Source organism: Acomys minous (genome assembly GCF_964271855.1).
Source record: "Acomys minous genome assembly, chromosome: 1".
In the NCBI taxonomy this organism is placed as follows: Eukaryota; Metazoa; Chordata; class Mammalia; order Rodentia; family Muridae; genus Acomys; species Acomys minous.
In genome coordinates, this window is record NC_140483.1 from 54,075,341 (window position 1) to 54,098,530 (window position 23,190).

Here is a 23,190-nt window from a genome sequence, read left to right on the forward strand (position 1 = left end):
AAAATCCCCACGTCCTGAGGCGGGATGGAGTGCAAACGGGGCAAGGCAGTGGCATTTGGTCCTTTGGTTCCCTTAGAACTGATTCTACAAAATAAGGAGACCTTAGAAAACGCAAAAGTGATCCACTTTCATTTCTTTCCACCGGGCCTTGCTGAGCTTATTCTGGTTCAATCTGGTCCTGGTTCCAAGGCGTGGCAGGGCCCCATAGACCGAAGACGAGGAAACCAGAGTTTGGTTCTAAACTGCTTTATTGACCAGATGAGAAAACAGCTTCAACAGCCCATGCCTACAGCCTTTGCATTGAACAGTTGTGGACAGCATTTTGTCCTTTCAAGTCCCTGGGAGCATCAAAGCCCAGCCCCTTACCTTCCCTCCCTCTGCTCCTGTGACCTTGGGGCCTGGAAAGGTAGCTAGTGAAGGACCCTAGAGAAAGGTGGGGTGAAAGAAGCAGGGTCTGGGTTGGAGGAGAGTGAGGACAGGAGGCAGAAGGAGAGGGTGTTGCCTGAAGACAGGCCTCTTCTGCTTCCTTTTGCATTAAAGGAACGACCAGGAGAGGCTAGAACATAGCCCTACCCTGGACTAGGCTGGGACAGAGAAGCTGTGCACCCCAGCCACCAGACCTCAAGTTATAACCAGGACTGACCACTCCAAGATGTGGACCAGGGATAAATGCGAATGCTTGTTCAAAGTATCTCATTACCGTCTCCTCTTGCCCATCAGACAGGGAACTTAAATGCCTAAGGAGGTCAGGCAACCTCTAGACTTTGGGGTCCTCTAACCTGGATTGCTCTCCATTCCAAAGTGGGAAGATACTACTAGTTCCACACTCAAAGGCAAGAGGCCAGAGAAAGAACCTCATGGCCCGCCGCCTTGTCTATACCTCTCTGCCTCCCATGGGGACCCATCCCCGGACTGAGATAACTTGGGTTTATTCTGAAGGGTACCAAGCAGCTCAGCTTCCGACCCCAAGGAGACTCTCTGGGATCCAATAAGCCGCAGCCTTCCCTAGCCCAATTCTGGACCTGCCTCCCTCCTGCAGATTTGCTGTGTTGCTCCTCTGAGCTCAGGTGTCCTGGTCAGTAGAGGGTGGATCTTCGGCCTAGAAGCAGAGGTCTGTGGGGCTGAAGTGTGGGGACGGGGACCTGGTCTCTGGAGAGGGGTGGCTAGACAGATGTCTCCTAAAGGTGATGGTATCAAATGGCAGGCAGGAAGAAGCCCTTAGTCGGGTAGGAGCTCAGGCAGACCTCTGAACCAGAAGAAGCCAGATGCCCAAGTCCTAGTCATTAGTGACAGGCAGCAGCAGGGCTGAGTGAGGGGGAGGATCTTGGAGGTGTCCAAGGCTTCTGGGAATGGACTGATGGTGAAAAGCTCAGGAACAGGCAGGGTACGCAGGCGGCCGCAGCCTCACTCTGAGTGGACCAAGGCACCAGCTCCTTGTCCAAAGCCAAAACCTTTGGGCCCAAAGTTTTTAGCATAGCATCCTGCAGAGAGACGAGAAGGGTAAGGATGTATTCCTGTCTCCATAGCAACTCCTCCCGCTACTCCTTGTGTCTGGGGTCTGGAAAAGGAAGAGTTCACCAATGGCCACCTCCCCATCTCCATTGCACTCCTAGCCTCAACAGTGTGGAGGACCCATTTCCCCTTCATTGCAATGAGAGAATAAATCATTTGCTGAAAAGCACTGTACAGGTATTAGGATCCTAGGCTCCACCCTTATCCCTGCCCTGTGTTCCATCAGACTCTGGCCAGGTCCCCCTAGCTGTGCCGTGAAGGGAACACTCTGTCTGCTTCTTGGATCGGAAGGCAAGGAACTGGTTCATTTAGTGGCTGCATAGTCAGTTGATCCCCCCCCTCCCCGCCTCCTCCAGCTTCCTCCAGCCTTCTGATCTTCAAGGAGAAGCAGAGCTACGCACCTTTGCAGTAAATCTCACCATCCTTGTCAGCCAGGGTGGTCGACTCAAGGCCTTTGCCACATTTGGCACATCGGAAGCAGGACTTATGCCAGGACTAGGTAAGAAAGGAAATGGTTAACATCACTGCCAGTGACTAAGGTACTCCACTCCGGCCCACCAGTAGCTTGCCATAGGGTAAGTCAGGTACGGGTAGGGAAGACACTAGGAGAATGTGGCCCAGACGCAGAGGGAGCAGGCAGGGAGCAAGTACACACAAGTGGCGTGCCACCATGAAGTGTTCACACGGCTCCCTGCTTAGTAGTTCTAGCTGTGCCATAGTAGGGGTTACAAGCCGGCTGGGTACCTGCGACCCTCACAAGCTGCCAGGCAAGCCTTCGCCACACCGTTTTGCCTGTGAAACTGGTATGGTTCTGGATTTGTCTTGGCACTGCCACATGCTACTTGAATAGCTGCCCCTAATGTCCTCCTCCCCAGGAGACCTCTCTGTTTGTCTCCCAGAGTGAACGTGAGGATCTGATATGAAAATGGCTGGCGCACAACCACGGGACAGGCAGTTGTCATTATGATTTTCCTGGACCAGCCCAGCCTCTGAGGTCCTAGAACTTGGTGCCACATTTCAGCTCTCAAGAGAGTGCCGTGGCCTTACTCCTTTGTGAGGCAAGCTGCCAGAATTAAATGACTTCACCAGGGTCAAGTGCTTGCATGGGGCCAGGCACGGAGGAAGCCCTGAGTCAAATCTGTAGGATTTTTGAAAGGAGAACGGTTCTGTCTACAGCATACTGAACTCAATAGGAAGCTACAAAAGGCCCTTGGTGATCCCAAGAGGTGCCCTAAGGCAGCATGGGACAAAGTGCTTCCCAAGAGAGGCAGGACTCAAGTTTGTATATGGCGTACACACACACACACACACACCTAAACAACATCACCAATACAACTCAGCAACCATTTCCATGAGCAACAGCTAAACATGCTGACGTGTTGTGTAGACATAAGAGGCTGGCAGCATTCAGCTGAGACAACAGAACAATGTCACGTAAGGGCAATGATTTCCTCGTGTGACCTCCAATGCCCAGGCTGGAGGATAAGTAAAGCAGCTAGGTCCTTCCTGGCCACTGGTCCTCACCCATTGGTTTCTCATGTGCCCAAGAGACAGCAGCAGGGGACTGATATGAGGTAGGCAAATCATCTTAATTCTCCTTCAGTGCTCCGTGCAAAAGCCGCTAGCTACTCCAGTACTCTGGACTGAGATAAGACCAAGTTACACACGAGCCGCCCAGAGCACCTTCTCACACTTGCCAGCCATCCCCAAAATAATGTCTTTGCTCATTCCCTCAACACCGAAAGGCACTCTGTGTTCCTTGATGCTTTTTTGTTTGTTTGTTTGTTTTTTGGTCTTGATTCCAAGATAGGGTTTCTCTGTGTAGCCTTGGCTGTCCTGGACTTATTTTATAGAACAGATTGTCCTGGAACTCACAGCGATCCGCCTGCCTCTGCCTCCTATGTGCTGCTGGGATTAAAGGCATGTGCCATCACCACTGATCCTCAGTGCAATCTTTAACCTATGCCACAGAAATAGGGATTCCTGGGTATCTCTTTGATCATTTCCTAAGATCATGGGCAAAAAGAAAAGACAGCTTTTAATGTTAGTGTCTCTTCTTTTTTCCTTCTTTTGAGGGTTCAGTCTGGTTTTATAGGCACCTCTGGTCATGACTGACTCCTGTTTTCATAACATTTAAAGCAAAACATTGCCTACTATATATGTATTACCTCATGCAATTTTAAAAATATATTTTATTCATATTACATCTCAATTGTTATCCCATCCCTTGTATCCTCCCATTCCTCCCTCCCATCCTCATGCAATTTTTAAATTTTTATTTACTATGAGTACAGTATTCTGCCTGTATGTGTGCCTTCCACCAGAAGAGGGCACCATATCTCATTATAGATGGTTGTGAGCCACCATGTGGTTGCTGGGAATTGAACTCAGGACCTTTGGAAGCACAGACAGTGCTCTTAACCTCTGAGCTATCTCTCCAGCCCCCATCTCATGTGATCTTTAAAACATTTTGTATGTCAGGGGCCATCCTGGTTTCACTTCCTAATGGCTCCACTCCCTTGGCCCACATTATGCATAGCTGATGCTTGGGAAGGCTGAACTGGTCCCAGTACAAATGAGTAAATGGCAAAACCAAGATTCAAGCAGGTTAACTAGGGTCCAGGCAGTTAATCATTGAAGTTGTGATACTTAACAACCTTTTCCTGCCTTTGCAAATGTAGAAATGTTTTCATAGGGGGAAGTGACCCACAGATAAGTCAACAGTAATAAGAGCCTGGGCTTATCTGGGTGTGGTGGTGCACACCTTTAATCCCAGAACTCGGGAGGCAGAGGCAGGCAGATTGCTGGGAGTTCGAGCCCAGCCTGGTCTACAAAGTGAGTCCAGGACAGCTAAGGCTACACAGAGAGACCCTGTTTTGAAAAACAAACAAACAAACAAACAAAAAAACAGCCCGAGCTTAAGAATCAGGCAAACCTGGCTGGGCTCCTGGCTCCCTCCCTAGCTAAAAGATATGGGCACATTATTCATCCCAGCTGGTTCTCACTTTTCTAGCTTGCATGATGTGGACAATCTCTCAGCAGCAATGAAGAGGTTACTATGGTCCAGATTTGGTCTAAGCGCTAGTTCCCATTCCATTACTCCTGAACCCCATTCTTCAAGATCAAAGGGCCTTCAAAGCCATGGTGCACACCAAAAAGAGCTGGCCATAGGCTGTAGGCACCATGGGTCCATTGGCTTGCTGTGTGACCATGGCCAAATCACTGGTTCAGGTGAGGATACAGAAGCCACACTGCTTGAAGGTGCATGTTGTGTGATCTGCTGACTGTTAGTCTAAGACTGCAAACCCCCAGCGCTGTCCTGCTCCTTCCCACCAAGGCCTGAACGCCAAGGAAACAGTAGGGTTGGCTAATGTGATTCTCATCAGGTACAACAGACTGGGGGTCAGAAGCTACTACTGGATTAGCATGGGGAAAGGGTAGGCATGGTGATTTAAAACAGTGTGAAGGGCTAGAGAGATGGCTCAGAGGTTAAGAGCACTGGCTGTTCTTCCAAAGGTCCTGAGTTCAATTTCCAGCAACCATATGGTGGCCCACAACCACCTATAATGAAATCTGGTGCCCTCTTCTGGCAGGCACGTGTACATGCAGGCAGAACACTACATAATAAATAAATAAATCTTTAAAAAACAAACAAACAAGCAAAAACAGTGCAGAAACTTCCAGCAGGCTGACAAGGCCTTAACCATGAAAATTTCTGTCCTCAGAGTTAATATGGGTGGGTTTCTGGCAGAACTTATTCCATGAAACAAAATGTGTATTTTGAGATGGTTTATAAATATTTCTGGAACCAAAATTCCTAAAGTCTCATTAAAGCTGTGAGTCTTCTTCCCAGAAAGAGACACCCTCTTAGAAAACTCAGCCATGTTAGAGCGTTGGTGACACGCGCCTCCAATCAATCCTAGCACTTGGGAGGCAGAGGCAGGTGAATCTTTGTGAGTTTGAGGCCAGACGGCTCTATAAAGCAAGTTCCAGGACAAAGAAACTCTGTTGAGAGAGAGAGAGAGAGAGAGAGAGAGAGAGAGAGAGAGAGAGAGAGAGAGAGAGAGAGAGAGAACCCGCCCATAAAATCTTAGGGGGTGGGTTCTTCAACACCTACCTTATATCTTTAGCATGCAGTCCTCAACGCTAGAGTACTAAATCTTAGAACCCTATGTATGCCTCTTAGGGACACCTTACAAAGTGACTAGAGCCCATCTGTGGCACTGCGGATGGTACAGTTCGTGCCTTAGGTGAGCTCTCTGGAGTCAGGGACAGGTCACTGATCTCTGGAAACAAAGTCCAGGGCTCACGCTGCTACCCTGAGCAGAACTAGACTCATCAGTTGCAAAGCTCTATAACCCACGGTTCAGAGGCGCACCTCCCACCTCCCTCCCTCCCTCGTGCCCAGGAGCGCCTTACCTTCCCGGCACCAATCACCTTCTCCGCAGCATAGACTGCCTGGCTACATCGGGGACAGCGCTCAGAGCCGCCAATCTTTTGGGCAAACTTGGACGCGTTGGGGTTGGTGGTGGGCCTGTGTCCCGGGGCTCTACGTGCAGAGAGGTACGTGTGGTGAGATGAGTAACACTGTGTGTGTGGGTAGAACCCTTTCGCCTCTTGCCAGGGACAGGGCCACCCACCAAAGCTAAGGCCACCGTGGCCCCTGAGATCCCAAAGCTCAGCGAAATATCACAACAGCACATTTTCCTCACCGCCTAGTTAAAGCCCCCAGAACCACTTAACACATCATTTGCTAATAATTCCCCCTGAGCCCCTCATCTTTGCAGCTCGTCTATTATTACACTCTTTCCAGAAGAAATCTGCTGACAGAGTGTTCCCATGAGGACAATGACCTTGGCCGAAATCTGGTAATTCTTCATCATTGAATCCGCTTCCCCATTGCTCAGACACTGGCCAAGCTGACAGCCACCCTTTGCCAGCAGGCCAGAAGCAAGAGATGACTGAGGGTGAGGGTGGGGAGACCCAGTGACACCCTGAGGCATGACCCAGGAAGGGAAATTACTTCCCCTTAGCAGGGGTGCAGGGTAGTGGGGCTGACGCTCCTCCAGGTTTTCAAGTATAAAATGGGGAAACTGGACTATAACTCTTAGGGCCCCTTCCAGCTCTGACACTTGTAAAAATCTAGGCTGAGTAATCCAGGCAGCATTCCTAGTTGGCCCTCAGCTGCCCCAACAGCCCCCACGCAGAGAGCTGACCTGTGGCTTCCTTTCATTTGTTTTTACTTTATTATTTGTTAATGTTTTGTTTGAGTTTGGTGTGTCTGTGTGAACATGTGCATGTGGGTGCATACATGTGGAGGCCAGAGGTCAACATTAGGTATCTCTTCAGTCCCTCTTCACCTTATTTTTTGAGGCAGGTCTCTTACCTAACTCACTGAATCTGGAACCCGCCAATTCACTAGGACAGCTGCCTAGCAAGTCCCAAGTATCCTTCTGTCTCCACATCGTCAACAATGGGATTGTAAGTGCACATTGCCAGCCCCCAACTCTTATATGGGTGCTTGGGGTTAAACTCAGGTCCTCTTGTTGATGTGACAAGGTCTTTAACAGATAAGCCATTTCCCCAGCCTGGTTTGGTTTTTTTGTTTTGTTTGTTTGTTTGTTTGTTTGTTTTAAAGACACAGTCTCTATTTGTATGTTGTTTGTTTGTTTTAAAGCTACAGTCTCTATTTGTATTTTGTTTGTTTTAAAGACACAGTCTCTATCTGTAGCTCAAGTTGACCGTGAACTCAAGATCTTTGAGGTTCGGGCTCCCTAGGGTGACAGGCACGGGCCACCATGTACAGTTCTCTCTCTTTTAAATCAATGGCTTCCCAGACCTCCCACCACTTAACCAAAGGAGTTTCATTAGTGTCCACTTCAGGGACAGGGGGAGAACTCAAGAAAAGGTAGAGAGAAAGAGTCATGTACTCACTCCTCATGCTTGATGCCCAGAGACTCCCCTTTGTCCATGCTCAGTGTGCCCGCGCCCTGCCCGTAGCCATAGCCTTTGGGCCCGTACTTCTTGCCGTAACAGGACTTGCAATAGATCTCTTCTCCATGCACGGCCACAGTGGTGCTGTCCAGATTCTTCTTGCAGACCACTGGGGAGGGAGGGGGGCGGTGGAGTGGTGAGATGGGGCTACGGACCTCCCAGGACTGCCTCACGCAGAAAAGGAGACCAGCAGGGCGGCCAATGGGCTGGCGTCCAAAACATCTGACTCTTGGAGGTCAAGGCCTGGCCTTCAGGAATCTGGGGCTGTTTCCCTCAGACTTCTGTACCCTGGTACCTATCCAAGTCTCAGCATGCCCCGTGGTTCAGAAGCCATGGACTAGGCAGGCTCTGAGCCACAGAACACCAGATGAAGTGTTTCATCCTGCCTTTAATAGAGAGAGCATGTGTCCCAATAGGAAACAGAAGGGCAGAAGGAAGGGCAGGTGGCGGGGAAAGAACACATCTGGGTGTGCTGTTAGAGCACGAGCACTTACGCAGGTGATGCGATACACCCCGAAAAGAAACAGCATGTGGATTCGATGCCCAACAGAGCGAGTGGGTTTTGAAATGAGATGCGAGCCATGGTAACCGGAGCTCATTTTGCAGTTTCTGGTCTCAGAGGTCATGGAACCACAGGGAGAAGAGGGGCTGGGTGCAACGGAAGAATGTTCTGAGGCACAGGGCGGGGCAGGCAGGGGGCGGAACGAGGGAGAAAACCTTCAAGCCTCGTACGCTTTCCCGTTACCCTCACAACGAGCAATGAGCATGCCGGATACCCCAACAGACAGTGCCGCCGAGACTCTGCAGTCAGAGCCCGGCTCTCCATCTGGGTGGCTGGGACAAACTGTTTTGCCTTTTCCAGGCTCGGTGTCCTCACTTCTAACTGTGGGTAATCCCGTCTGCCCTAAAAGGTAGTTAGAAAAACCAAGTGCGGTCTTAGACGGGATGTGCTTAGCTCAGTGCCCTACCCACGGAAGGTTCACGGTAACTGTCAGCTACTCTTACTAGCAGTATCTCCAGGTAGTGTGCCATTGGAGAGAGAGCGCCTGCTTCCATCTTCCTACTTAATATCCCCTAAGTACCAGTGCTGAGTCTGCCCAACTGAACTGCATCCTAAAATATCCTTTGAAGCTGGAAGTGGACAGACACCACGGAGGAGGCCAAGCCTTCTTCCAAGTCGCCATATTTTTGCCTTTAAAGGTCCAGCCCTCCTCCAGTTCTCTTTGAGCCCAGGTTGGGGACTCCAGACTAAATATGGACCCTCTCATCCCGCACTTGAGATCTCTCCCTCATTCCAGCACTCTCAGCCACCCAAATATGGAACCTCCCACCTCCTCCCCTGGGGCTTGGCTCTCGGAAGAAGGAATAAGGCGGAGACCGAGGGGCCAAGGCCCCAGCATTCCCTTCTAGGGCGGAAAGTCAGGAACTAGCCACACAGGGAACTGTTTCCCTTAGACGTGCTTTAAACTGGGAATTCCAAACATTGGACGGAAGGCAGAAAACAGAGATAAGAGCAGTTCAGGAGGAAAAGGCCTTTTTTGGCCGGTGTTTCCAGCAAGGAATGAGGACCTTGGTTCTGGAGACACCAGGGTCCTACAACCCCGTACCCTGTAGACGGCTTCCCTGCATGCTGGCCAAGATTTTCTGCTTCTTCATGCACTAATTTGATTTTCTCAGAGGTACAGTCCCACCCACTATAACCTCTTCCCCTTCCACCCAAGTGATAATATTAGAGGACTCAGCTCACTTGTGGGGTACCCCAAAAGACTTTGCCAAGGAAAATTTTGAATAGATCCTTCATTCAAGGAAGATCTGAATAAATGTCTACTAAATCAGGGTAAGTAAAACAAACAAAACAAAACAAGACCCCTAGATTAGTAATTGCCTTAGCTGGGAAGCCATTTCCAGATGCTACCTGGCTCCATGGGCTCATGTGACCTTCTTTGGGGCTATAGGAGACAGGCGCCCACTCACCGTACCCAAAGATGGAGAGCGACTGCCTCTGGAAAGAAAACTAAAACCCACAAAAACAAAAACAAAAAACCCAAACACACACACACACACACAAAAACCACTCAGGGTCACAGAGTCTTCCAGAAGCAAGGGCCAGGCTAGATCCCAGCTCTGATTTCCAGTCCTGGTTTTCTGCCAGGCTGTGGTTCTTCCAAGAGGTAGAAAGTGAAAACAGACCTTAAGCAGCAGCCTGGGGTCAGAGCTTGTCTGAGGTTTCTCCATGTTTCCTCAGTGCTTAGACTCTGGGGACCAGCTTAGGGCCCACCAGCAGGCCTCAGTTCCTTCGGCCATGGCTGCTCAGGCCAGCACACCCCAAGAAGGAGCTGGTTATGACTCAGGCTTGGACACACCACCTCAGGGAAGGATCCTATCAGGCCCTATAACAACTCAGGCTGCACGTATCACCCACTTGCTGCCCAGTGGGAGGAGGCTTTCTTTCTCTACTGCACTGAAGGGGGCAGAGCAGAGGTGGGGGCAGGCTTACTCTCTGCCTCAGGCCAAACTCGGGAAGATGTGGTCTCTCTTATCTATTGCATCACCCCAGCTTCCTCATACTTATCCTAACCCTCCCGAAAAGTGTTTACAGGGTGACAAACTTGAGTTGAATCCACAACCAAGGATTGGAATCAACAGACCTTCTCTTAGGGGCCTATCCTAGGCTCACTAACAAAATGGCCCCCAACTGCTACCCAGGCCCAGAACCTTCTGGCGGTTCCTTTCCTAAGGAGGAAAAGGCCTTAGATTCTATGGGTCACCGTGAATTCAAAGCAGACATTGTCAAGCAGTTGACTTTGAAGGGGGAGTGTTGCTCCTCCCATCCCTGACCAAGTGTCTGCTGAGATCCCATCATGTGCTGATGCTGTTTGGGATAGGAGGGATAAGACAGTGGGAATAGTTAAGTATCCCAGCATGCCTGGAACACAGGGCTCCTGCTCAGCTCAGAGCTGTGCAGGCCCAAAACGCACACCACCATCCCCTGGAGTAGCAATCCTCAACCTTCCTGATGCTGTGGCCCTTTAATGCAGCTCCTCGTGTTATGCTGACTCCCAACCGTAAAATTATTTTCGTTGCTACTTCATAACTGTAATTTTGCTACTGTTACGAATCATAATACAAATATCTGTGTTTTCCGATGGCCTTAGGTGACCCCTGTGAAAGGGCTGTTTGACACTCCCTGGACTCTCCATTATGCCCCCACCTCCTGCACCCCAAAGGTCTGTTGCCCTAGAGTAACTAACAGCTGCATAGCAACCCCTCCCAGCCTGATTTTCTGCAATTGCTTCTAATCCCTGACACCTCCTTACACCCTGCCCGGGCCCTGCTCCTTCCTTCCTGGGTCACCACTCCCTGAATTCCTGACCTCCATCCATGCCTGACCGGAAGCTAGTCCTTCATATCAAGGCTTCAGCAGGAGCTCTGGACACAGCTGGGCCCTTTTTGTCAGCGATTAAGCAACATTTGAGAGGCCCAGGAGTGTAGACCCTCTTTCCAGCTGGCACCAAGCTGTCTCTTACTCCCCTGGAGTCTGGGGGGGGGGGTGATGATGGGGGTGCTTAAAAAGGCTGAAAAGCCCCTATATGAGGAGTTGCTGAGGACCAGCTGCTGCCGTCTGCAGCCTCCTGGGCAGGCCACAAGCCAGCAGAGTTCCACCAAAGCTTGTCATCTCCTCATTGGTCACATGAGCCCTGGGACTGGCACTCCAGGCCTTCTAGGCAAGGGGAGAACCCTGCTGCCCTGTGCTGGGTGGTTTCAGGCTGGCCTGCCCAGCAACAGGTGGAGATGTGACTATCGGGTGAACACACAACGCATGTGCCATCTGGATCCCACTCCAGATCAGGCCACCGGAGCAAAGGACTGCAGAATGGATGGATAGCTGATCTCACCCGGCAGGATGGACTCATTTCCTGGGTCCCTCAGATGGGCTGGGACTTCAGCTCCTGTGAGCTCTCCTGAGTGTCCCATCTCTTTGCTGTGGAGGCCTTATCAGAGAGTGTGGGTGAGTCTGTGTGTTTACAGAACACTCACATGAATTTAAGTGCTTCTTTTGCTTTACAACTCTTCATTTCTGCTCTCACAATAGTAACCCTACCCAGGATTGAACCTGTCCATCATAACGCAAACAATAGAAAGTAAAATTATGATCCCAGACCTCATCAGAATGATGCTCTGAAGACTGAGGCTTCTTCCGAGACACCCTACTGCCTGCCATTGGGCCCCTACCTTCCAAGAAACAGCTGCTATGGTTGCTTCTGTCTCTAACCCAGACTTCTGCCCTGACCGTAAAGAGCAAATCGTTTAAGAACGGAGGAGAGGCTGCTTGACACTTTGAGTACACATCACCTGATCCAGATATCAGCTGAAGCAGCATCTGAGAGGCATGGTTCCTGGGGTTAAGCTGACCTTGCTTGGGTGTTCTGTGTCCTGTGCACAGTTCTCTATACCAGAGAGGGGCCAGAGGGGCTCACCTGGACCACTAGGAGCAGGTAGCTATGAATTTGGGGGCTCCTCTATCCCTCTGTGAAGGGCAAGTGGGAATGGGAGCAAAGACAAGGGAAGCTGAGCGAGTGAGAGACTAGGTCTTCCTCCTCACCGACCTTCACCCTAGGGCTGTGGCCTCTTTTACCTAACAAGGGGCATCTGGAAGGCTAGTAAGACTTTGGGTTTGAAAGCGTCTTTCTCAGAATGATTGGATAGTGGCTGGAACAAAGAGAGAGTGGAAAGTTTTCCTAAGTGAGCCTTTCCAGCTTGGCTCTCAGCCCTGCCCCACCCCCCACCCCACCCCCACTCCCACCCCCGCCAACCCCAACACACACCCCTGCCACCCCCACCAGCACTGGCCAGTTCACCCCTCAGAGAGAACAACTCCTGAAAGGGAACAAAGAGGCCCTTAAGTGTTTCCCTCCCCAGCTGTGCTTCAGCCAAATGTCAAACTGTTTACATCCCCAGGGACCAGTTCCCTGGGGTGTGGGCAGGCCAAGCCTGTGGGGGCAGGCCCATCCAGGTCCCCTGACGGCAGCAGGCAGCAGCCGGCCTGGGCGGTACTTACTGCACAGGAAGCAGGACTTATGGAAGCTGTTGCCCTCGCACTGGACCTCCTCCGCAAAGTAGACCGTCTTCTGGCACACCCCGCATTTCTTGCCTCCTCCCCAGTTTGGCATTCTGGAAAAAAACACCAAAAAAATGAAAATGAGGTTCATACACAGAGAGGGGAAAACACAGACTGCCCATGGCAGGGAGGCCTCCTAGGGGATGACCAGTCCTAGATTACTTCTGGTTTGTTCTTAGGACAACTCTTCAGCTGCTACTGACAAGTTTTTTGGGGGGGAGGGGTCCCCCCTTTTTCTACTTCATCCTATTTGCTAGGGAGCTGCTGTGTATTGGCCCTGTGCGTGGCACCCTATTCGACAAGATCATAAGCTACAAGGTTTACACAGAGAATACAGGAGCAATGCAAGTGAGCTAGCTAGTGCCAGGTGTCACCACAGTGCATTGCAGAGAATGGCTCCAAAGCGGGTCAGGTCAAGCAGGGTTTGTAAATCTTAGGGTAGTGCAAAGTAGGCAAAACTCATATTGGCAAAGGTGAACATGTGTATGGAAAGAAAAGTATCGCAGAAAAACAAGGGAGGGAACATTACACACAATCCATCGACTCAGAGTCATCAGTTCAAACAGCGGAAAGAGCTGGGTAGGGTGGGATTGCCTAGGAGCATACTGAAGAAGCGCCTGGCAGTGCTTGACCCACAGGGAGCCTCCTTTATAACAGGTACTCTTTAAACCACACACATGGGCATTACACATTGCCTGGTATATAAGATTGGTGATGGAGCGGAAAGTCGGGTTTGGTGATACCTGCCTGTGATGCCAAAACTAAAAGGGGCTGAGACAAATCTGAGGCCAGCCTGAGCTACATAATGAAAGAACTTTTCTCAGGAAACAAAAACAATCTGGGTGTGGTGGCACATACCTTTAATCCCAGCACTTGGGAGGCAGAGGCAGGCGGCTCTCTGTGAGTTCGAGGCCAGCCTGATCTACAAGAGTCCAGGACAGTCAAGATAACACAGAGAAACCCTGTCTCAAAAAACAAAACACAAAAAAACAAAACAAAACAAAAGAACTCAAAAAAACCAAACCAAAAACAAGTCAGATGTGGCAGAAGAGCCTATACCTCCTACACTTGGAAAATGGAGGCAGAAGATCATAAATACAAAGTCATCTCCTACTGGGTGGGATTGAAGCTAGTCTGGGCCACATGATACCATGTTTCAACAAAAGAAAATAAAAACAAACAGATTTAAAGCAACACAAGAGCTGGGCACATGGGGCATTGTTTTCAAGCACTACAAAGCCAGATTCAGTAGCACCACATGCTTCTCCCTGTCTGCGGAGTCCTGTCATGGGCCCAGCCTAGGACTCTGGACTCTAACAAGCACCCCAGGTGATTCCAAGCAGGTAGATTGGGGCAACTTGGAGATGGTCTAGGTTTTGATTCAGAGCTGTGGTCCTGATACCAGACTGTTCAGACCAGTCTGATCCTGCCATTCACTCGCTGTATGACCCGGAAAAAGGGGCTTTCCAGGCCTTGGTTTCCGCATCTTGAAAATGAGACTGAAGACGAGTGTAGTGGCGCACACCTTTAATCCCAGCACTCTGGAGGCAGAGGCAGGTGGATCGCTGTGAGTTCGAGGCCAGCCTGGTCTACAAAGTGAGTCCAGGACAGCCAACCCTGTCTCGGAAAAAAAAAAAAAAAGAAAAGAGAAGAAAGAAAGAAAAAAGAAAATGGGGCAAAAAACAAGAACTCTTGGGCTGGAGAGATGGCTCAGCGGTTAAGAGCACTGACTGCTCTTCCGAGGTCCTGAGTTCAATTCCCAGAAACCACATGGTGGCTCACAACCATCTATAATGTGATCTGATGCCCTCTTCTGGCCTGCAGGGGAACAAGGAGGCGAGCATTGTATACATAATAAATAAATAAATCTTTTAATAAAAAAACAAAAAAAAAAGAATTCTTCCTAGATTCTTTCTGGGCACTAGAGGAAGTTCAGGATGCCAAAGGGCTGGCACACAGTAAGGGAATTAGTAAAACATAAGCCGGAGACTGGAGACTGTAGGACAGACAGCTGATCCCACGTGCTAGTGGCACAGAGACCAGGAGGACATCGGATGTCCTTAGGTAGATGAGCTGTTTCTTTTCTTTCCCCAACACATAAACCACTGGAGGAGCAGATGAGCCTCTAGCTCTTTCGACAGAAGCCTATGAAAGGAAGATGCGCTCTTCAAGGCACGGTGAATGGAGGACGTAAGACCGGGGTGAAGGAGGCCAAGGACTTGGTGAGTAGACACAGGGTACCAGGGAAGGAAAAGGATTGGAGTCACAAGAGTATGTTGTTCAAGAACCAAAGAGCCCTAATGAGAAAGCGCCCCCCCCCCCAAATCTGTGCCACGGAGTCCCCATGCCTTGCATAGCACCTGACACACAGGTGTGTGCATAGGTGTCCAATTCCTCCAGTTGAGGAATGAGTGACTTTTAGGTCTCTGTTGAATCTAGGTCCTCTGCACCTAGGTTCCTCAGCACCTGGGACCTAGAAGTGGACCCCAGTGAATGTGTGTAGGCTGAGAAGCCAACCTAAGCAGGAACAGAGTTGGTAACGCCAGCGCCCTGGTCACCGAGACCAAACACCACCAGGCCTAAAGGAGCAGGGGAGATACATTTTCACCCCCTCATCCTGAAAGTTGGGGGTTTCATCTAGTCCCAGTCTCCTGCTATCTTACCTGTCTACTGTCACCTCCAGATCTGCTTTTCTTCTTAGTCTAGGTCAGCTCATTTCAAACGAGGGTCTCTAGGCTCACCAACAGGTGCCTCCATTTGCAAATGAGCCACTTCTATCAATGTTGTCTGCGTCCCCCCCACACACCCGCAATTTCTCCGTTTTGCTTGTGGTGACGTCACCACCCTCTATGTTTGTAAAAGAGCAAGGATGGGGCTCCCCACTCTTCCCTAGCTGTGTCTCATTCTGCCCCCTTTTACTTACTCAGTTACCCCAGTGCTGTATACCATGCCCTTTAGGTTCTACTGGCCCTACGGCCCCTCCCCCTGCTCCTTTCCCCACCCCTCCCCCCCTCCCCCCACTTGCCTGGTTGCCTTGCAGTCCTGGAAGAATATGTCTGCTATATACCTTAGTCCCATTTTCAGCCATGACATGTGACCTGGGCCTAACCTAGCCAGCTGAAGTTATTGTTTGGTTATGTGTAAGACCAGGAGGATAGGAATTCCTAGGGGCTCTAAGGGGAAAAAAAAAATTATCCTGTCTTCTGAGACAGCTTCCTGGGAGCAAGTGCCTTGCACCCCTACTCTAAGCAAAGGGACAGAAGCAAGGGGCAGTCAGCCCAAAATAGAACTGAAAGAGGTCTATTAAGTAAACTGAGTCCTGGTTGATGTCATTAAACAACCAGCTTAAGCCAAATCTCTAGCTCAGTGTGCTTCTGAATGCTAGTAACACAAACAACAACAACCTCTTTATTGTTTATTGTTTAAGCCGCTTACTTGGCGCACAGAGTGACAGTCGTGGCGTGTCTTAATCTGCCCCCTCGCAGCAGTTCCCAGCTTTCTCACAGAGCATCCCTCCACATCCCTTAGAAACCAAAGATGCTCTGTCACCATACATCAGAGCTCCGCCCTTGGCCTTGCAGATCTCAGCTTGCTTGACCTCAGCTGGTTTCACCCCCAGACCTGAAGCTGTCAATTTAGCCCTTGTTCAACCCTGAGAGCCCAGTCCAGCCTAGCGTGAAGGAAGCCTCAGATTATGCCTTCGGGAAGAGCTGGGGCGTGTGTGTGTGTGTGTGTGTGTGTGTGTGTGATGCTGAGGTATGTGACTGGGTGTGCTGCGCCCCCGCCAAAAGAACTGGGAGAGACTACTACCTGCTACATACACCCACTTACTCAGCTCTGTGGGCTCACCCATCCTGCCCGTGACCTCTCTGCCTCCTCAGATAACCTTGGGGCCAGTCCTCATGCCAGCCTCTCAGGAGCCCTTTCAGCCCCTTTCTGTCCTGAGGACTCCAGAGGTTAACTGCAGTTGCTGACCAAGGACTCAGGGCTGTGAACCCATGTGAGAGGAACAGCAATTCACTGAGAAAAGCACATACATCACTGTCTAATTGTCACCTATCCCCCGTCCTTCCTTGTTCTGGGAACCCATGTTCTGTGTCAGAGAATAGTTCAGGCAGCTATCCTCTGACTATGAGGAATAGACGCCCAGTTGCCCAGTTTGTGGATAAGGAAAGCCAAGTCTAGAGAAATTGGGCAGCCTGCTCATAGCACCACAGCTGCAGGAGGTAGAAGAAAGGTCCATACATTTCTGACCTCTGTGATCCTAGTCATCAGGCTGTGGACAGAGCACGTTCAAGGGTTGCTCCACGAGGTGGGCAGGCAGCTCATGGAGACAGGGTCTCCTCTTTGAATTTCTCCTTCCTGTGCAACCCCCTGAAGCAATAGGGGACATGCTCGTGTTCCCTAGGGACACCCCTAAGGGAGGAAACAGTCCCTTGGCCACGTGGTGGGAAGCCGGTCCAAGCAGTGTTTTGTTGAGACACAAAGCCCTCCTCCCACTGGGGAGAAGACCCACAGCTCCATACAGGCCTCCCCTTGTTCTCCCTGGCTCTGTGCCAGGGGCTCACATCCAGCAGGGCTCCAGGGAATCGGGAACAGGGGCGGAGAAATGGGTGAAACCCAAGGACCCGTGTCAGTGCAGGAGGTCTGCTCAGGATGTCCCTTGGCTAGGCTGCTCCTTGAGCTAGGAGTCTGGTTAGAACCCCGGGTTCCAAGAGGGAAAGCACACAGCCAGAAAGCACGCTGTGCGTCCTCTGCCCAGACGATGACCCCTCAGGGGACCCTGAATATGAGAAAAGTCCTAGCTGGAGGGAATCTGTGAGGTGATGCTGGCTCCTCACCCCACCTCCTTCCTTCTGCCCGGCCCCTTCTCGCCAACAGCCAAATTCAGCCTGTGGGGAAGCTGGATTGCCTTAAAAGGAAGGCTGTTCTTAGTCTTAGAGGGATGGTGGTGGCTCATTCTTAATTGCCTTCCCAGTTCTGAGGGACAGAAGGCCCGCAGGAGGCTGTGGCCAGTGCTTAGGAAACCCGAGCTGGGGTTAAATAGTACAGCTGTACTTAGTTTTCCTAGCTGAGTGTCTGTGGCACTTCTCAACTTCATCTGTTGACCCCCTAAAATGGAGCACTCCCCATATTCTGAATGACTACATGAGAGTGTACAAATGGGATGGCACTATCGAGGGCATGCCTCTGGTTGCCACCTACAGCCTCGCCCAGGCAGATGTGGGGCCAGATGGCAGACCGCCTTCCTTCCAGACTGGTCCCCATCTGGGAGAAGCAAGATTTGAGAAGCAACATGTCAAGTAGGGACCAAGAACTCCTGACCTGTCTGCCAGCCCAGCCAATGAGTCTGTGACAAACAGACTATCTCCCTACAGCTTAATTCCCCAGTTGCCCCCTGGCCACCTGCGACTTCGAGCAGGAACCTGTGTCTTACATAAGGCATTCTGGTATGTGGCTCTCTCAGCGAACAAGTCATTGCTGTTGGGCAGAAGAGCACATGGGTATAACCTCAGTACTTGGGACATAGAGGCAGGAGGATTACCATGGAGATCAAGGCCAACTTGGCCTAGCTACCAAGTTCTAGGACATCTTAGGCCTTCCCAGCAAGACTATCTGAAAACAACAACGACTCACTACTGTCTTCTATGGTCGAGTTATCGACAGTGGGTTCATTCAGAGAGTTCTGCTCCCTTCGGGACTTGCTGCCTCTGTTCTGTTTGTCCTACTTAACTGTCTTGGTAATCTCAACAGAGAATATAATCTGAATTTCCTGTCCAGTGGCTAGGCACATCCCACCGGCATTTGCATGAAATGTCAAGATCCTCAGGGCTAGCTAGAGGCTGGAAGGCCCCTTCAGACAAACTAACTCAAAGCCACTGTTCATTCCCTGCTATACAGAGGCTCAGTCTTAAAAGACTGCAAGATGAGCCGGACGTGGTGACGCACGCCTTTAATCCCAGCACTTGGGAGGCAGAGGCTGGAGGATCTCTGTAAGTTCGAGACCAGCCTGATCTATAAAGCAAGTCCAGGACAGGCAAGGCTACACAGAGAAACCCTGTCTCAAAAAACAAAACAAAACAAAACAAAACAAAACGGTGCAAGTTGGTGACCCTTACAGCAGTAGAAGAAGGGATGGGCATGGGCACAGTCTCTCACCCTCATCCCAAACCTCAACAGACGTGATGAATCCAGTTGGTCATGTTTCAGGTCAAAAGAATCATCTGGGTTCTAAGCCCGCCAGCCACCTATGCCCAAAGGAGGGGCTCCCTCAAACGCTTGACAAGTCAGCTTACACCTCTCTCCAGTGGGGGGAAAAAATCTCTCCCATTCCATAATCCCTTCTTCCCTCGGGTGAAGGTGGCTTAACAGGCTCAGGACTTCAGTCCCCACCTTCTTGGTCTGGTAGAGACCTGTTAGGTGTTTACCTGGGTAGAAATGAGCTGCTACACGTTATCTGAGCTCTTAGGAATCTGCCAGGTAGACAGGAGTATTGTCATCCTTTCCAACCCCGCAGCTGTCTCTACCACGCCCCCAAGCCCCAGGAACAGCCAGGAACAGAACCAGTGGGAAAGCAGTGCACATTCAAAACCCACGGAGCCTGTATCTGGGATGTGACGTCTGAGTGCCCACGGAGCAGACCTACCTACCCTGAAGATAAAGGTCCCTAGTAGAAAAAGGGGCACCCCCAAAATGAGCTCAGTTTCAGCTTTACAAGACCCCCAATTGTTTTCATTTTGCATACGGCTCCCCTCTGAGAAGCCAGCTAACCTGCCCTGAGCTGTCATTACACCAGGTCCCCCCAGGGACTCGACTGTAACTGAGTGCTCGTGTCCCCCCAACCCCTGCCCCCAGCTCTCTACCCCTGGAGTTCAGAAATCTGATTGCCATGTGTGCAGATGGAAATGGAAACCCACATTCAGCCCTAGACTTCCTTAAGTATTTCCAAATGAGGTGCAGGAGACTTTATAATTATGTTACAATCAAACTGAATTTGCCTTTGCCTGGAATGATGTTGAGAGCGGAACCAGTTGGTTGTGCCCTGCGCTGAACAGAAAGGCAAACAATCACGTAAGCCTTATAAACACATTGCTCGCAGCTGACATCTCAGGAAGATCCATCCCACGGCTGTCGCAGGGGTGGGGTGAGGGGACTTTTGAAGAATACCCAGACCCCCTAGGGTCGGGGCCTCCTTGACTTGGTGGGGGGGTTGCTGCATTCCAGCTGTGAGCCTTCTATTTTTTTCCTCAGACTCCGCATAGCTTTGGGTAGCACTGGAAATACCAGAGTCTGGAAACGCTAGCTGCCTCATATTTACACACTTTACCATACATGGGAATTACTCTACGCTGATGTCAGACAAATTCCTAGGGATCTGCGTAGTCCAAGCCACGTCATTACCATATAAAATCCTGACAACTGGAAACAGTAGGCAAGGCTCCTGTCGGGACTTAGGCTGCTACCTCCCATTCCCCAGGCAGCAGCTCTTGGGGAGGGGGGGAGGGGGGGAGGTGGGGAGAAGGAGTGACCCATTCTGGTCGCCTCTTTTCCGGGATTTTGTTTTTTCCTTTCCTGAAAACATGACTCCAAAACACAGACACATATCAGGCTGGGTGAAAGTGCACCTGGGCAGTGACTCAGCCACCCAGAGGACTGAAAACCCAGGGGTCAGGCAATCTATCTGCGAGGACCCCTTCTATTTAAAGTCATTGAAGTCTATCTCCTCGTAATACCAGTCACCACAGAGGGTCCTGGAAAACTGTCTTCAGGAATGGCTCCATTTCCTCAGGTGGCCTGGAATGAGGGAATGTGAAGGAGCAAAGAAAAACAGCGGGGGGGGGGGGGTTGGGAGTGGAGGGTTTGGAGGTTGGGGTGGGCGGTGATTGGTGCACACCTTTGATCTCAGCAGTCGGGGCAGGTGGATCCCTGTGAGTTTGAGGCCAGTCTGGTCTACAAAGCGAGTCCAGGACAGCCAGGGCTACACAGAGAAACCCTGTCTTGAAAAACCAAAAAAAGAAAGAAAGAAAAACAGCGGGTTGTAGGAGCAGTGGGCCTAAGTTTGAGCCGCTCGCCTGCCCCGCTCCCCCCCCCCCCCCCAGGGACCAGCTGCAATCCTGAGATACTCCCTATACTGTGGAGCCTTTTCACCTGTAGAAATAGCCAATATCAGCCCCTTCCTCATGAACAGAATCCAAAACAACACAGGTGAAAGCTTTAGCTCTGGCCAGCACTCAGCAAGCACAGACGCTTGCACGCTGTATAATCTTAAGGAAAGACCAGCACGAACCATCAGTTTGGTGCCTCTAGGTATTTGCCAGTGTGCCCGCATAATGCCAAACAGCTCAGTGGGGCGGGGGTGGGGGCTTTTTGTCACTAGCATCTCTCTGGACTTGTTGCACGCCTCCCTCCCTCAGGCTTCTAACAATTTGCCCAGTGAGCCCTGCAGAAGTAAACCTTAGGAGCCCACTAGAAAGCTTTTTCCCAACTTCCTTTCTCCCCCAGGTGTGACTCCTTGTGAACATTACTGTCACAGACAAACTAGTTGGTAATTATTTATGACTACACATACTTTATTCATTCACTCAGTGTTTGATTGTTGACTGGTTTTTTGGGGGGAGGGGAGGGATAGAGCCCCTGATATGTAGCCCAGGATAGCCTCCAACTTTGATCCTCTCACCATCATCTCCCAAGTGCTAGGATTACAGACAGACCTGTGCCACCACAGCCAGCTTCAACCGCCCAATGTTGACTTACCACCAAGCAAGGGCAAGCATGACTCTCTCAGTCTGTAACTCTGACCCAGTAAGGACTGGCTCTAAAGTCTAAGTATCAATTGCTAAATAGAACACCTGGACCAAGAAGGCTGGTGCCAGGGCAGGCCAGAGGCAGTTTCCCCCCATTTTCTTAGCAGATGGTTAGAGAGTTCCAGACTCTGCCCTTGAGACTTTCTCCATCATCCTCCCTAAGCCCTCAGCTTCTGAACCTTGGGGACAGTTCTTCCTTCCACTCTCCTCAGGCCAACGCCACACCCTCTGCAGGATAAACTTCCTTGTCTGACTGTCCCAGCCCCGGATATCCTCGCCAAGGCAAAGGGTCTCTCTGTGCAGGGTCAAGATGGATTCTCCAAGGAAGGGATAAACGCTGCCTAGGCAGTGCTCAGGCCAGCCTCTCCCCAGCAGTGGCCTGCCTTCCTAAGCAGAGGCCTGGGCAGGGGATCAGAAGGCCCAGCCCTGAAGGAAATTCTCAACCTAGCTCTGAGGTAACAGGCTGCTAGCAGCTCCAGACAACTAACTGAGCTTCTGCAAGAAAGCAGGACAGCAGGGCTAGTGTGTGTGTGTGTGTGTGTGTGTGTGTGTGTGTGTGTGTGTGTAACATATGGTCCAAGTACACAGAAGGAAACTGAGCTGTCACTTGTTCAAGGTCATCTGTGTATTAACTGTCACATCCGAGTGCAAACTCAGTCTACTTGCCTTTCAGGCAGCCTGTCACCAAGATTTCACAGCAAGCTCTTCTGATACATGTTTCTCCCATGGGCAAGTGGACCCCTGCACGCGGCTTGATGGTGTCCCAGGACAGTCTCTCTCAGCGTGGGGACAGCCTGTCCATTCATTTACCCCAGGAAGCAAAAAAGTGGGTGGGTTGGTCCTGACTTCATGTTATTGCTCAGGGTCTAGACCTCTCTCTGATGGATCACAACAGAACAGGACCAGAAACATGCAGTATATACCCAGATCTGTGCCACTTGGATGGAATGCCTGCCTGATCACAGTTTGTTGGGTAACACTGCAACTTGTTTAAATGTGCTCAGTCGCAGGGCAGGCCCTTTCGGCTCCGCGGCTTTCAAGAAACATTCCCTGTGAGCTCTTTGAGATCTCGGTATTCCGGTCTCACCCAGCACCAAGATTTTGGTGGGGAGGTACAATGAATCTGCTTCCGTCTGGTTCTCTCAGGAAAAAGAAAACCCATACCTGTGTGTTCGACGGCCACCAAGCCAGATGCCTCCCCCCTCCCACTCGCGGGCACTTTCTCCCAGGGAAAGAGAGAGAGGAAAGGAGTGGTACGAATGTCCTCATCCTTCAGCCTTACAATGGGTGCCAGTGGCCCACAGAATCGCCAATTGTTCTGCAGGACCTGCAGACCGTGGGGGGAGCCGGGTCACTCTGGGTCTAGGGCGTGCGAAAGCCAGCTGCCCTGGAAGTCCCAGAACAGGGAGGGACGCAGCGTTTTTTCAGGAAAAGGAAGCACCGCGGGGCTAGCCGCGGCCACTTCTCACCACCTCCCTCCTGGGATCACTTTTCCTACAAACTTTTCTTGCAAACGACAGGACAGGAAAACCTAATAGGCGCAGGGTGCGTCCCAGGTACTCGGGCAGCTGCGGGGACCCGAGGTGGGTGACGCGGGGGCGCACTCACCTGGCAGCTGCTGGGTGGCGCGCGTCGGTAGCACTCGCGTCTGTAACACTCCGGGAAGCGGTAGCAGGCTGTGCCCGAATGACTGCGCGCCGTTTTGTTCCCCCCAATCCGGAAGGCGTTTCCCCCGCCACGCCAACCAGTAGGCTTTGCACA

At 51.0% G+C, this 23,190-nt stretch overlaps 1 protein-coding gene across 1 annotated transcript; it reads right to left on the reverse strand.

Moving 5' to 3' along the window:
• Window positions 1-230: 230 nt before the first annotated feature.
• On the reverse strand, window positions 231-23,190 carry CSRP1 (cysteine and glycine rich protein 1). Its single transcript, XM_084786654.1, has 6 exons — window positions 23,038-23,190; window positions 12,566-12,678; window positions 7,447-7,615; window positions 5,932-6,061; window positions 1,914-2,007; window positions 231-1,481 (listed from the first exon to the last, which is right to left on the reverse strand). The coding sequence occupies exons 2-6, from the start codon at window positions 12,675-12,677 to the stop codon at window positions 1,405-1,407; spliced, it is 582 nt and encodes a 193-aa protein (XP_084642780.1). The 5' UTR covers window position 12,678; window positions 23,038-23,190; the 3' UTR covers window positions 231-1,404.

Excerpts from the sequence above, each read along its gene's own strand:
- CSRP1 (XM_084786654.1), bottom strand. The coding sequence starts at position 12,677 with ATGCCAAACTGGGGAGGAGGCAAGAAATGCGGGGTGTGCCAGAAGACG. Across the intron at positions 6,062-7,446 it reads CTGGGCATCAAGCATGAGGA|AGCCCCGGGACACAGGCCCA; the intron begins GTGAGTACATGA and ends CTCTGCACGTAG. Across the intron at positions 1,482-1,913 it reads TGGTGAGATTTACTGCAAAG|GATGCTATGCTAAAAACTTT; the intron begins GTGCGTAGCTCT and ends GTCTCTCTGCAG.